This window comes from Carex rostrata, chromosome 19, assembly GCF_964058835.1.
Source record: "Carex rostrata chromosome 19, lpCarRost1.2, whole genome shotgun sequence".
Taxonomy (NCBI): Eukaryota; Viridiplantae; Streptophyta; class Magnoliopsida; order Poales; family Cyperaceae; genus Carex; species Carex rostrata.
Genome location: NC_135936.1, coordinates 2,658,734 through 2,672,722, shown reverse-complemented (window position 1 = coordinate 2,672,722; position 13,989 = coordinate 2,658,734). Strand labels below are relative to the sequence as shown.

At 33.1% G+C, this 13,989-nt stretch overlaps 1 protein-coding gene across 1 annotated transcript; it reads right to left on the bottom strand.

The window, feature by feature from the left end:
* Positions 1-846: 846 nt before the first annotated feature.
* Positions 847-6,531, bottom strand: HDA2 (histone deacetylase 2). The gene is made up of 13 exons (XM_078321116.1): positions 6,284-6,531; positions 6,067-6,122; positions 3,727-3,844; positions 3,591-3,653; positions 3,297-3,365; positions 3,011-3,177; positions 2,571-2,635; positions 2,415-2,461; positions 1,954-1,998; positions 1,799-1,849; positions 1,441-1,527; positions 1,080-1,167; positions 847-970 (listed from the first exon to the last, which is right to left on the bottom strand). Exons 1-13 carry the CDS (start codon positions 6,401-6,403, stop codon positions 870-872), a joined length of 1,077 nt encoding a protein of 358 aa, XP_078177242.1. The 5' UTR covers positions 6,404-6,531; the 3' UTR covers positions 847-869.
* Between the last annotated feature and the right edge of the window lie 7,458 nt (positions 6,532-13,989).

Genomic DNA, 13,989 nt, shown 5'->3' with positions numbered 1-13,989 from the left:
AAGAGGCATGATCTGGATAGGTACTTTTTACTTTTACAAACACATATTTTAAATATTTTGTTTATAATTTTTTATAAATGCTTGTGTTTTCTTATATATTCTTATTTGTTTATAAATGTTTTCTTATTTTATTTAATTTTATTAAATATTTCTTCTTTAATTATAAAATAATAATTCATAAGTAATGTATGTTATCGTTCAATTTATTTTATTTAATTGCATTATTAATAAAATAGAATTTTAGAAAGAAAAATAAAAATTTTCACAACTCTAATCGAACATCTATTTCAGTATATTTTCATAATCAATGTCATGTGTATCCATATTTATGAGTTCTCACTTTTTAAAAAAATTAATTTTCATTACCGTCAAATTATATCCTGCAAAATCCCGTAACAAACAAACATATATATCCTTAACCTTAACGTCAATCAGACAATTTAGACTTGAATAACATCATTGGACATAAGCCCCCAACCATCAGCGTATATGGTGGGACTATTTTATATTGTTCCTATCAGTACCTCCAATAATATAAAAATAACGAAATAACATATATTAAGCCCAATAAATGATGTGCAAGACAAGATGACTAAAACAGAAAATGATCCGATCTTATCCAGCTGACAATAGCTTATATTCAACTTAATTTTTTTTTTCTAAACCTAACTGATGACAATATGACATGATTTAGAAGAGTACGAAATCAAGGTCGGTCGAACGGACGTTGTGGATTTGTTAGAAATTATTTTTTTATTAAAACTCAAAATTTCTCTTTATAAACTCTTTTGAAAAATGCAAACTATACACAAATCCACTACTAAAATATACATTTATGTGCAGGTATTTTTCTTCTTCTTCTTCTTATATTAGCTTGTGCTTGGGCACCTGGACAAATCAATCAAGTTTTTCTGTGCAAGATTGATGATAGAATCTGCGATTACCCGTGCACTTGACTTCATATATCCACCTTACAAGATAAACACAATAGAGAACAATAATTAATATAAAGATCCAAACATTATATGAGTCAATCTGATAGAAGCTTTTGTTATTTTTTATTTGTTTGTTTACTTTACCTGAAGTGAGCATAATTAGAGGAATATTTCTTTCCTTTGCAAATCTGAAGACCTTTTCATCTCTCATTGCCACCCCTTCCGGGCTTATCTATAAATTAACATAGTCAACTAAACACAATCACAGAGAAATGCTAACTACTAATAAGAGAATTTGCAGTTGCTATACCAAGCTTAAAATAAAGATGTACAAAATCAATAAAATTATAGGGACACTCTTAGGTGTATCCCTGGAAAACCCATAAATGGGGCCAAAAGTACAGAAGCGAAAATTATTCATGTATAAATGGAGATATAAAAAATATTACCCTATCAGTGGAGTAAGCAAAATCGATCATGGTACTTAAAAGAGGTAAAACATTACCTTCAACCTGCCCAATGGATCTCCCTCGAGTATATCTGTGCCAGCATTATACACGACCAACTCAGGATCAAAGTTAGTCTTAGCAACCTGTGAACAAGAAGTGAATGATTTGAAAGCTTCAAGATGCCACTTAAATAGTCATTGAATCCAGACTTCAAAAAAGATAGAAAATAAAGGCAGATGATAAGTGAAAAAAAAGATAAGTTGCGAATTTGTCCTTTAGTTTCCTTCTAGAAAATAGTTCTACAAAAGCCAATGTTATGAAACATTTGAAGGACATAAATGTCTTAGTTTCTATCTCATGAGGGAGTAAATGTTAGAAAAATAAGATTCTATAAGTGGAACGAAATGCACGTACTTCAAGAGCTTTGTCCAGTTGTGCCAAATAATCTTCAGTTTTAGTCCCAGTCTGAAAATTCAAACAATCCAACTTGGTATTTATTCAAACAGAAAACAAAAATTGAATAGTTAAATGTAACAAAAAATAGAATAATAAATATTCAAACCCCATACCGCTAGTTCAACTTTTTGATCAATGTATCGCCTTGCCTCGTAGTCCTGAAACCATTCCATATGTAAATTCAGACTATAGTGTGACAACCAATGATCACATGGATTTTTCTTATACATCCACATAGCTCAAAATATCTCGTAGACCCATCAAAAGATGAACTACTTAATTACTCTGAACAAACATGGGTAACATCAAATACACCTTTTGCCTCCCCTTTTCACAAAACATGCCCAGCTATCCCTCAGCTCTAGCTTACCGCATAAAGAAAAATGTGCCGGTTATTTTGGTAATGTTCTACAATAATATGGCAAGGGCATGGGTATGAGCAGGACACATGTAGTCTAAAGGATATTTTATTGTCTTCATATGGTGCATGAGGCATTTCCTGGTTTTGGATCAGTATTTCAAAAACTACCCCCGAAACTGAAAGAATAAATGGATACTGGTTGAGAGTGCTTACCAAGGGATATATTCCAGCATTATACATGTCCAAGATATAAACCCGGCCTATAGAGCAAAAATAAAACAACAAATATATCAGGTGGTCATGCTAAGATAAAAGTTGCACAAAAATAAATATACGCAATAGATGCCAAGTATTTTCATATGCCAATACCGTCATTAGCAAAGTCTCTTTCATGGCCATTTCCCTGATGAGCATCTAGATCAATTATCATTGCTCTGCATTTATAAGATCCATACAATTAGTGGCATGGTACATTTTGTAACTGATTTTTGTCCTGATCGGTACAGTATCAGCTAAGCCTGAGTCAAAATGAGTGGTTTTTTTATTTCTCTTATCTTTTGGACACAAGTATTCTACTGATTAATCATGACTTGAGAAAATAAATTATGAAAAAAATGACTTGAGGCGGGATCCAATTAGTCCAGTGTTGCACAATTAACAAGTAGTCGGCATTTTTTAGTATTTTTATCAACAAAAAATGAAGAGGGAGGCTGAGAGGGAGAATTCCAACATATCATTTTATAAAGTGCTTTAGGTGCATAGGCACTTTTCAATTTTTCCTACGTGAGATTGAAGAAAACCATACCCACCTTGAGATATTGAACCGAACAAAGGCGAACTGAATGCAAAGAGTAATATCAGCATACACACAGAAACCACCACCTTCATTTGCTGAGCAATGGTGAAAACCTCCCCCTACATTTATTGCCCATCCCCTTTCCATAGCTAGCTTCGATGACAATATAGACCCACCCACCTAACAATCCAATTTCTAATGAACATGAGGTATGAACACTTTTAAGTTGTTGTATGTCAGATTCACAACACATCAAATTTTAACAAAGACTGAGCAATTTACATGAGAAATATTGGTACCTGCTTGCGAAATGGATAAAGAACCTTCTGTTGCACAAGCCAGTTTGGGAATAATGCAACTGGAGGGACCTAAGGAAGAAAAAATAACTTAACTGTTTACTCCAACTATGTTACAAATCTTGTGATTTTGGCCAGTCGATTTACAATTTAATCAGAGTAAGTCTATAGAGTTCATAACAGTAATAGGCCCATCCTAAATGTTTTGGTCTCAATTACCATGAGACAGAAATAGTAATTTGAGGAGAGAATAAAGAAAAAGAAGAAAGCTTTTTTTCACATATGGATGTTATTTACCTCTACTATGATAGAAACCTTGAGGCTACTCTTAAGTTCTTTCAAGTACGACTCCGAGTGTACCTTTAAACAGCAGAAAGCTATAATAATAATAACCACAATCATAAATCTATTCAAAATTAAACCATCATCATACCACCAATAAATCATCCTTTGAAGCTTCAAGCGGCTCTACTATCCGCATCTTGTCTAACACTCCTGCTTTAATTAGGAAGCCACATACTCGACCCCATTTTGAAGAATCAAATGGATGCCTATATCAGAAGGTGGCTTTATCAGGTACAGTACATGATGTCAAAAGGATTGTTTGGCAGTCAAGTGAAGTACATATCAGTACCCAAGTATCTGTCAGGAACCTCTAAACATAGAAATACACTTTTAGGCAATTATCCTTGAACCAAGGATCAACAGAATATTGCAAAAATTTAGACGAACCTACACACTAATTGCTGGGCTGCGCACATATTAAAACGAGAAAAGGCAATTTTGTAGGCAATAAAATTCCATAATATCGTGATTTCTCCTCTGATTTTCCAATCCATTACGAAAGGAGGTTAGATCAAATCCACAGAGCTCTCTCTAAATGGGCTCCAGAGAAGTGATAGATCAGATCCCAAGGTTGTCAATAGCGATAGAAAAATCAATATCAGATTTGACAGGATTTATATCTCGATCCATCCAACAGCCAGGCCCAAAAACTTATAAAGAAGCTGTCAGCACAGATCCAATGCACAACAAGGCAGAGAGAAGGCACAAAGCCGACTCAGGTCGGAGCAGGTGTGACTCGACCTGGTAGACCTAAGTGGGTGATATCAAACTCTTATAGAGTTGAAACGGATGGAACCATTAGATGGGACCATGTTAAAATCAAAATCGCAGAGATCAAGTGCCATTGCTCTTCTTCTTCTTTCCCGGTCTGTCTTCGCTGTACCGAGAGAGGTCACTTGGCAACCGCATGTCGCAACGCAGTGCTGTGCTTTGTGTGCAACCGCCTTGATTACCGTGCGGTGCAGTTTAGGACTGTCAATGAGCACTTCTCCCTTCCTCCGACCTCAACTCTGCCTCCGACACCTTCTCAGTCTGAAGATCAGATAACATCTCCTGGTCACCTGGTGCGTTGTTTTCTCTTGTCTGATGAAGGGAAATGGGGGCTGGAACGAGTTGCTGCCTTAATCCATCTAATGCCACATTTTAATCGTGACGTTTTTGATGATTACACATATATGATTGAAACTCCTATCCTAGATGGCTTGATACAATGATAAAGAGGGGATTTCTTCGTTTGGAGAACAGAAATAAGACTTTCAGGCTTGGGATCGGGCTATGGATGAGGAAGGCCCACTTCTGTTCACCTATGTAAAAGTAAGGGAGTTTCCTATCAAGTTGTGGCAGTATCATGATTTGGAAATGCTGACAAGGCCATATGGGGTGTTGTTGGATGTTGATGAAGCCACGACTAGGCATAGAAATTAAGAATATGCAAGGGTATGCATGGTGATTGGGATACTCGTGAGATTCCTCCTTTTGCCTGGATAAAGTACTGTGCCCCAGATGGTGAGTAGTGAGTGGTCAGGATATGATGCATTTTTTGAAGTTGAGAAAAGGTTTCCCAAGGGTACACAATGAGGAAAATTAACAGGTTCAGATCCAAATAGATCAGGTCTGATTCCAAAGGGTAAGCAGGGAGTTACTAGCAATGCACAAAACAATCAAGGGGATAAGGAGAAACCATATGGAGAGAGGTGCTGAGGATTTATTGGATTTCTCTGAGGATATTCCCAAATGTAGTGGTACGGAAAGAGGTTATTGTATATAGTGAAGATGCATCTTTGGGTGAGTCTTGAAGAATCTACATATCATAAGTAACCAGGACCATAGTGGATAATTTGCAACCGAAGACTAAGATGTGGAGAAATGTTGTTATCCAAGATCATAGTGCAAAAACAAGCAAGAAAAAAGAATAAAGGGTAGATCCAAAAGAAGGTAATAGCTATGCCAGATGATCCGGAACACATAGTGATCTGATTAGTATAAATGAAATACTGGGATTCAGGGATGTTGTAGCTGTCGACAAGTTTTGCATCGAGCAGCTGTGTTGGTATATCACATTATGTTTTTAGGCACTTTTTTTCATTTTTTGACATTAAGTGTGATTTGTGGTGTTTGAGAGTGTTTTCGGTATATTTCTTGTGCCAGGTTGGTTCGTTAATTACGGGTTATATTTGGATAGTTTATAGTGGGGTGTTGTAATGTTTTGGTTTAGTTAAATTATAAATGAGGACGGAACAGTAGAATGTACATATTATGGGTTTTGTACGTTTTGTTTTCAGCAATGAAAATAGGCAACAATTGCCACTTATTTTACATAATAAGAAACCTAAACACTAGTTATTTATATAATAGGAAATAAAACAACAAGAATTGATGCTTACTACCTAGAACATATTATAACAACAAGTAAGGATTCAGTACTTACAGCTTCTCTATCCCAAGAAATGTGATGTTATACGAGGATGAATACACAAGTGGCACCTTCAAAATATATGAAAAAGAAATAAAAATCAACCTATGAGTAAATACAAATTACAAACTCTACCGCTAAATTACGGATAAAATACAAAATTACAAACTAGTGTTTCTCGCATAAATTGTCAGTTCAGAGTAAAATATCTGGTCAAATTGTAACATAACACCTTGGAGAGAGGAACATCAAAGCAGAGCTTGCTGGAGAGGATCCTGCTCCGACGAAGGCTATCGGCGTCCCCCGCCGGAGAGGCAGGGAGAGCGGCGGCGGAGGCTGTACCCGCGGCCATTCGGGCCGGAGAGGGGGCAGTGATCGAGTAGAGAAGAACGGCGCGAGAAATGGTTAATCCTGTGAAAATAAGCGGTGGTGCTGGGAAACATTTTCGGGATTTTAGCTTGTTCACCCTTTCCCTTTTGTTTCTGTTCCCTCTGTGTCCTGTTCTTTACTGCTTACGTTTTATGTTGTTTTTACTTTTTTTAGTTTTTACTGTAACTGAGTGGAAAATACAAGGAATGAGCCTGGAGCTTAGAACGAATTCGTATCCTCTGCTAGGGGTGTTCATTGGGTCCGGTTTAGGTCCGGTTTATTCGGTTTTTAACCGAACCGAACTAGTTTGGACTAACCGGCTAGGAAAAAATCACAGAGTTGTTGTACCCAAAGATCGAGAGTTCGATTTTCCTTCACGACTTCGTAGTTTCTGCGAAAGTTTAAAAAAAAAGGGCTGAATAGTTCGGTTTTTTCGGTTTAATGATTTGGTTCGTTTTTTTAAAACCGAATTATAACTTCGTTCGGTTTGAAAAATTTCAAAACCGAAATAACCGAACCAACCGAAGTTTTATATATTATGAATTTGGTTCGCACTGTCCCGGTTTATTTCTTAATCATTTGTTTTAAATATTTCAGTTTATTTCTTAATATCCGAGTTTATTTCTTAATACTCTGGTTTATTTCTTAATATACTTTGGTTTATTATAAATCAATTGCTTTAAATAAAAAATTAATATATTTCGGTTTGAACCGAACAAACCGAAATAAAACTTTGATTCGAATCCGAACCGAACCGAACCGATGAACACCCCTATCCTCGGTTTTAACGAAATGTGCACTAAAAGATCTGCACCGTCCGATTAAAATTTGAACTTATATTAAAGGGTCTGTGTGTGGGCCAAATTGACTCCGATCCTGATCAGACAGCCGAGATATATTAAACTCGGAAGATACTCTTTTGCGTTAATGTAGAATATGCAGAGTCGCGCGGAACCGTAGTCACCAGATTCACGTTTTATTCACGAATAAAATATTTTTTTGACGTTTTCGAACTGAACAACAAAAAAATGCGAAAAAATATATTTTACAAATTATTTGCGAATAAAACATTTTTACAAATTATTTACGAAAAATGCAATCTTTTAAAAAAAAACTTGTTATTTTTCCTCCCTTGTTAGACTAAATTATTTACGAATTATATCTGAATTATTTTAGAATCATGAATTTTTAATTTCGCCAAATCGAATCCGAATAATTCATTTGTCGTTACGATTAGATCAGAGCCCAACTGACGCAATCAGGTAATAAATTAACTCTTTTTAGTAATTTACAATTAGTTTTTAAAATAAGGTAATAAATTTACTCCTTTTAGAAAAATCATATGAATTGTGTTCAGTAATTTTTTTTTTTTTTTTAAGAAAAACAAACTGTATGTCTGTATATTTAAAGAATGAACATGCACGATTGCACGAAATATGAACAATAAGCACGGATTTTGTATTTAATTCGAGAGTGATGAAAATTAGTGGATAATAGTTAGCACTCTTCTTCAAAACATGCCCAATACTTAATTTTTAATTGAATTAAGTATAGTGGTATTTATTGGGGTGTTATTATTTTTAACGTGACAAAGTAAAAAAAAATAATTCAAATAATAATATGGATTGATGCCCACATATTCTTAATATATAAAAATTAGACTAGTCAAGTGCCCATGTGTTGCGGTGGAGATTGACAACATTAATTTTGTACAAATTTTAATTTGTGTTAGATTTATGAAAATATTTTTTAAGAAATAATTTTGTTGAATGCGTTTTTTTTAAGAGTGACAAAATTAATTTTTGTAAAATTCACATAAATCATTCAAGGGGCAAAATTGTCCATAACACTACAAAATCATTTTCTCCCAATAAGCGGGGAATTTGGAAATAACATTTATACAATACTTCAAGCATAATCATATGCATTTTTCAGATTTTTTTATAGAATTTTTGAACAAACACATTTTTCAACAGTCAAATTGTCTAGACTCCATTTAAAACTTCATAATTTCAAAATTTGATAAATTTCGAAATGAACAATAAACAAACAAAAATTGCTCACGCATTGGATCAGATATTGGATACCACTTGGATTAAACTGTGAACAACAGAAATTGCTCGGATATCTTCTCAAACTGACATAAAAAATTTCTACTATCTAAAAATCTAAAAAAATTCAGAAAAATGTAAAATTTGATTTACATGTGCATTTTTGTACAGAGATCATTTTAAATGATTCGGATCGACTATTTGAACTTCAAAATTGCAAAATACTGGATAATCTTACTTTTACCCTAATATATAATAGGAGTTTCTTTCTTTTAACTCAGTAATCTTACTTTTGTACCCCTGCAAGTTATAAATTATGCATAGTACAGTAGCCTCACTCAAAAAGTTTAAATTATTGTCAAATTGAAGAGCAACATATCCATACTACAATTAAGAAATCAATAGGTATATAGATCAAAAACATATTTTGAATTGTACCAAACTGGAATTGGTAATGGCATCTAGTCTAGCAACCCACAGTTTCAGAAAGTTATAATTCTAAGTTCTTAAATGGTTAAATTTAGGAAAGAACTTGCATCACATTATAGAGGCAACCTTCAAGGCATTTGTAAGGGCGCTTCGTTAGGCTTAAGAAGTTTACTAAAACACATCATATTCAGCATTATGACAACACGTGCATGAAAACCATTACACCATGTCTTAAATCCACAATTGAATAGAAAAAAGTACTAATTTCTTCCGTTTCTAATCCCATTCATAAATCCACAACTAAACCGACAAAATACTCATACTATTAAAAATATCATAGACTTTCCAATTCAAAACACAAAAGAGTATTGAATAATAAAGTAGAAAATTAAATATTTTCATCTTGAAGTAGCTTGAAGATGCTATGTGGACATGCTTTTTTTTAAATCCAACTTTACCCTTGCTTATGACTCCACAAAAGAGCACAAATTAGACAAATTATACAATATCAATGAAAACAAAATTAAATACAAGCAAGTTATCGATAGAGGAACCTTTTAGCTTTCAATTTCTATTTTGATTTCGCACCATGCTGGTAAAAGATGGTACAATAACTGGAACTGGTAAAGGGTAGTACAATGACTGATATCGTTGCTGGTAAAGGTCTGTACATTTTCTGGTAAAGGGTGGTACAGTTAATAGTCAAGAGCAGTACAACTAATGATACCGGTGGACGCAACCAATAGCTTCCTTATATTTTAGCAAAAACAAAGCTTTAACTTCTCTAAACATGATTCTTTACTTCTCTGAATGATGTGGAGCATTTATTTATATTTAACTACCTTTGACTAACACACTTTCTTCTTGATGTCAAGTCTCTTTATTTATCAAATCTTTCACACAACATATAAATGAATGAATCATTAGATTATAAAAGTATATAAAACATGATTATTACCTCCCCAACAATTGAATTGCTAATCAATTCTAGCCACTCTTCCTTTGTTTGACGAGCTTGATTTCAAGTCACACCTGACAAACTAAAATCCAATGAATATTATTTTCATACATCAATAAGACATCGGATCCTTGCTTAACCAGAATGACAAGTAAAAAACTTATCAAATGACAGCACACAAAATGAAAAGTTAAAACATTATTCACATACATAATTTCCAATGACAAAAGGACCACATACATAATTTCAAAATTCAAAAGGGCCACAAATATAATTTTAAGAGAACAACACACAAAATAAATTCTGAAAACCAAATAATACACATTCAGCTTTGCACATGCTTGACATAGCATCTTTTGTTAGCGTTCCTCTTACACATAGTTTCTTAACAAAAAGATTTCTTTATCTATTGGCGTGGTGGGATTTTGAAAAAGACACTATGTCAAGCCTGAGCAAAGCTGAATGTGTATTATTTGATTTTCGAATTCTGTTTTGTATGTTGTTCTCTTAAAATTATATATGTGGCGCTTTTGAATTTTGAAATTATGTATGTGGCCATTTTGTCGTTGGAAATTATGTATGAGAACAATGTTTTAACTTTTCATTTTGTGTGTTGTCATTTGATAATTTTTGAACTTTTCATTTTGGTTAAGCAAGGATCTGATGTCTTATTGATGTATGAAAATAACATTCATTGGATTTTAGTTTGTCAGGTGTGATTTGAAATCAAGCTCGTGAAGTGTAGCTGGAATTGATTGGCAATTCAATTGTTGGGAGGTAATAATCATTTTTTTATATACTTTTATAATCTAATGATTCATTCATTTATATGTTGTGTGGAAGATTTGATAAATAAAGAGACTTGACATCAAGAAGAAAGTGTGTTAGTCAAAGGTAGTTAAATAGAAACAATAGAAAGAAACAAATGCTCCACATCATTCAGAGAAGTAAAGAATCCTATTTGGAGAAGTTAAAGCTTTGTTCTTTGCTAAAATATAAGGAAGCTATTGTTTGCATTCACTGGTATCATTAGTTGTACCGCTCTTGACCATTAACTGTACCACCCTTTACCAAAAAATGTACGGACCTTTACCAGCAACAGTGCCAGTCATTGTACTATCCTTTACCAATTCCAGTTGTTGTACCATCTTTTACCAGCAATGGTGTGGGATCAAATAGAAATTGAAAGCTAAAAGGTTCCTCTATCAATAACTTGCTTGTATTTAAGTTTGTTTTCATTGATATTATATAATTGGTCTAATTTGTGCTCTTTTGTAGAGTCAGAAACAAGGATAAAGTTAGATTAAAAAAACAACATGTCCATGTAGCATCTTCAAACTACTCCAAGACGAAAATATTTAACTTTCTACTTTAACTCCAAGACGAAAATATTTTAGTCCTTCTCAAAAATAAAAATATTTGAAAATCGATGATACATATTTAATTTTTTTTATTTTGAGACAGACTAGTGTGTTACCTCTAGCATAGGGACATGATGTGCTACTCCTAAAAAAACTATTGAATAGATTTCCAATGACGAATCTAAACTATTGAAACCAATCTAACTCCCAAGTGATGCATTTGCACATAAAATTTATAAATTTTTACATTAATTTAGTACAAAATGAAGTGTTAAAAAATAATAAAAAATAATTTATGAATCTTCTTCGACCACTTAATTTTATATTAAATGAATTCAAAGTTTATAATTTTTGCATGTATTTTTACTAGTGAAGTATATTTTTTTTCAACAGTTTGAATTTGCTGTTGAAGTATATTCAATAAATTTTCACAAAAATGACATGTCATTATATTATGGGTAACACATTAGCCTTGCTCTTTTATTTTTTATGCTACAAGTGAAAAAAATCGGCTTCTCTCTCTTTTACTCCTGTGTCGTGAAGGTGAAAAAAATAGTAAAAACCCAGACTTTAATTTTAAATTAATTCATCTCATCTTTCTTTGATATTTTTATTAAGGACGCATATAACAATCCCCGCAGCCTCCATCCCGCATTTATCCCCGCAGATACTGCCAAAAAAAACATGGGGGGACCGCTCAATCATTAATGAGCGTTTAAAAAACTGTGGGTATTTAACTTGAAGTATCAAAATATTTACCTTGAATTTGTCAGGTATTAAACCCTCTGCAATGATCTCTATTTATGAAAGAATAAATCAATCCATTAATTGTCCCCGCACAAAATTTTTTTTTTTTGAATCGTCCCTGCACAACTGGGGACCATTAAACATGGGAGGACCGCTCAATCATTAATGAGCGTTTAAAAAACTGCGGGTATTTAACTTGAAGCATCAAAGTATTTAACTTGAATTTGTCATGTATTAAACCCTCTGCAATGATCTCTATTTATGAAAGAATAAATCAATCCATTAATTGTTCCCGCACAAAATTTCCTTTTTTTTGAATCGTCCCCGCACAATTGGAGACCATTAAATAAATAATTCCCTTACTCAATAATACTCTGAGACATAATGATAAATACTTTATGTTACATAGGTAAATACTTTACATTATATGGATAAATACTTTATGTTACATGGATAAATATTTCTCAAGCATACTTGCAACTTTCAATAAAACATCAATGATAAATACTCTCAGACATAATGATAAATACTCTATGTTACAAGAGTAAATACTTCTCAGAAATAATGATAAATACTTTTTTGAACATCAATTAACAGATAAGCATTTATTAACGGGGATTGTTATTAGATAACAATATAATTAATGCGGAGATTGTTTTTAAAGGAATAATTAATGCGGGAATTGTTATTAGAGGAAGACATAATTAATGCGGGGATAAAATGAAACTTTTAACGAAATTAGTGGGGGGATATATGGCAGTTAAGGAAGAGAGAGAGAGTGCGGAAAAAATGGGAGAATGGGAGTAGGGGGTTTCATATAATTATTCTTTTATTAATAGCAAAAATATATATATAGGAATATGCTAGCATGCTATGCATAGCATAGAACCCCTCCATGCAACGCCTTAGATTTTGACTTTTCAAAATCCTAACGGTCGATCCGAACCGTTCATCTTGTTCTCCATATTAATATATGTTTGGGGACCAAATTTTATATTTTTTTGAATTTTTTTTACTATTTCTTTAGATTTATTGAAAATCGTTGTTTTCAGCAAATCTGGACCATAAAAAAACAACGATTTTTAATAAATCTAAAGAAATAGTAAAAAAATTTCACCAAATACATATTAATATGGAGAACAAGATGAATGGTTCGGATCGACCGTTAGAATTTTGAAAAGTCAAAATCCAAGGCGTTGCATGGAGGGGCTCTATGCTATGCATAGCATGCTAGCATGTTCCTGTATGTATATATATATATATATATTATATATATATTGAAATAGTAGTACAATTTCATGTTGATATATAGGAAGAATAGAATAGATATTTTCAACCGCTACATTAACATCTATCCTGTCAACTACAGTATCCACTACAGATGTTATTTTTTGAGCGATTTATAGTGAAACGAATGCTTATTCCATTCCTCTTCTATACCAACGAAAATACCTCTATTTTGATCATTTTTATTTTTTCCTATTAATAAATCAATCAATCAACCTTAAAAAAAAAAAAAAAATCAATATTGATAAGCTTTGGATAGGGCTGGCAAAAAACACTCGTGGCTCGATTGTGACTCGCAGCTGATGCACTCGCTAACAACTCATTTGTTACTGGACTGAATTGGGGTCTCATCGTCTAGCTCGCTCGACACTAGCGCGGTCCAAAATTAACGAGTTCAAGCTAAGATCTAGCTTGCTCGCCAGTTCGTAAGCTAGCTCAATTAAACATTAATTTGTGAATTCGTGTGTATTTTATAATGTATATCAAAACTTATATGTAAAATTTATAAAATTTGTATAAGCAGCTCGGTCTAGCTCAGTTCAAAAAATTTATAATTTTTTTTTTTAAAACAAAATTCTGTCAAATCCAACGAGTAAGCTCGTCAACTACCTAGGCCCAGCTTGTAATGATATCGAACTTTCATTTCAGCTCAAACCTCTAAAATCAGATCACTTGTGATTGAGTGCCCATTTTTACAGCACAAATTACTTGATACACAGCACAATAAAATTTTAGA

Bases quoted from the DNA above. Each gene is read 5' to 3' on its own strand.
- HDA2 (XM_078321116.1), bottom strand. From the start codon at position 6,403: ATGGCCGCGGGTACAGCCTCCGCCGCCGCTCTCCCTGCCTCTCCGGCG. The intron at 2,462-2,570 runs GTATTGGCATAT...TTTGCTCTATAG, and splicing joins AAGAGACTTTGCTAATGACG to GCCGGGTTTATATCTTGGAC. The intron at 971-1,079 runs GTAAAGTAAACA...TTATCTTGTAAG, and splicing joins TCTAATTATGCTCACTTCAG to GTGGATATATGAAGTCAAGT.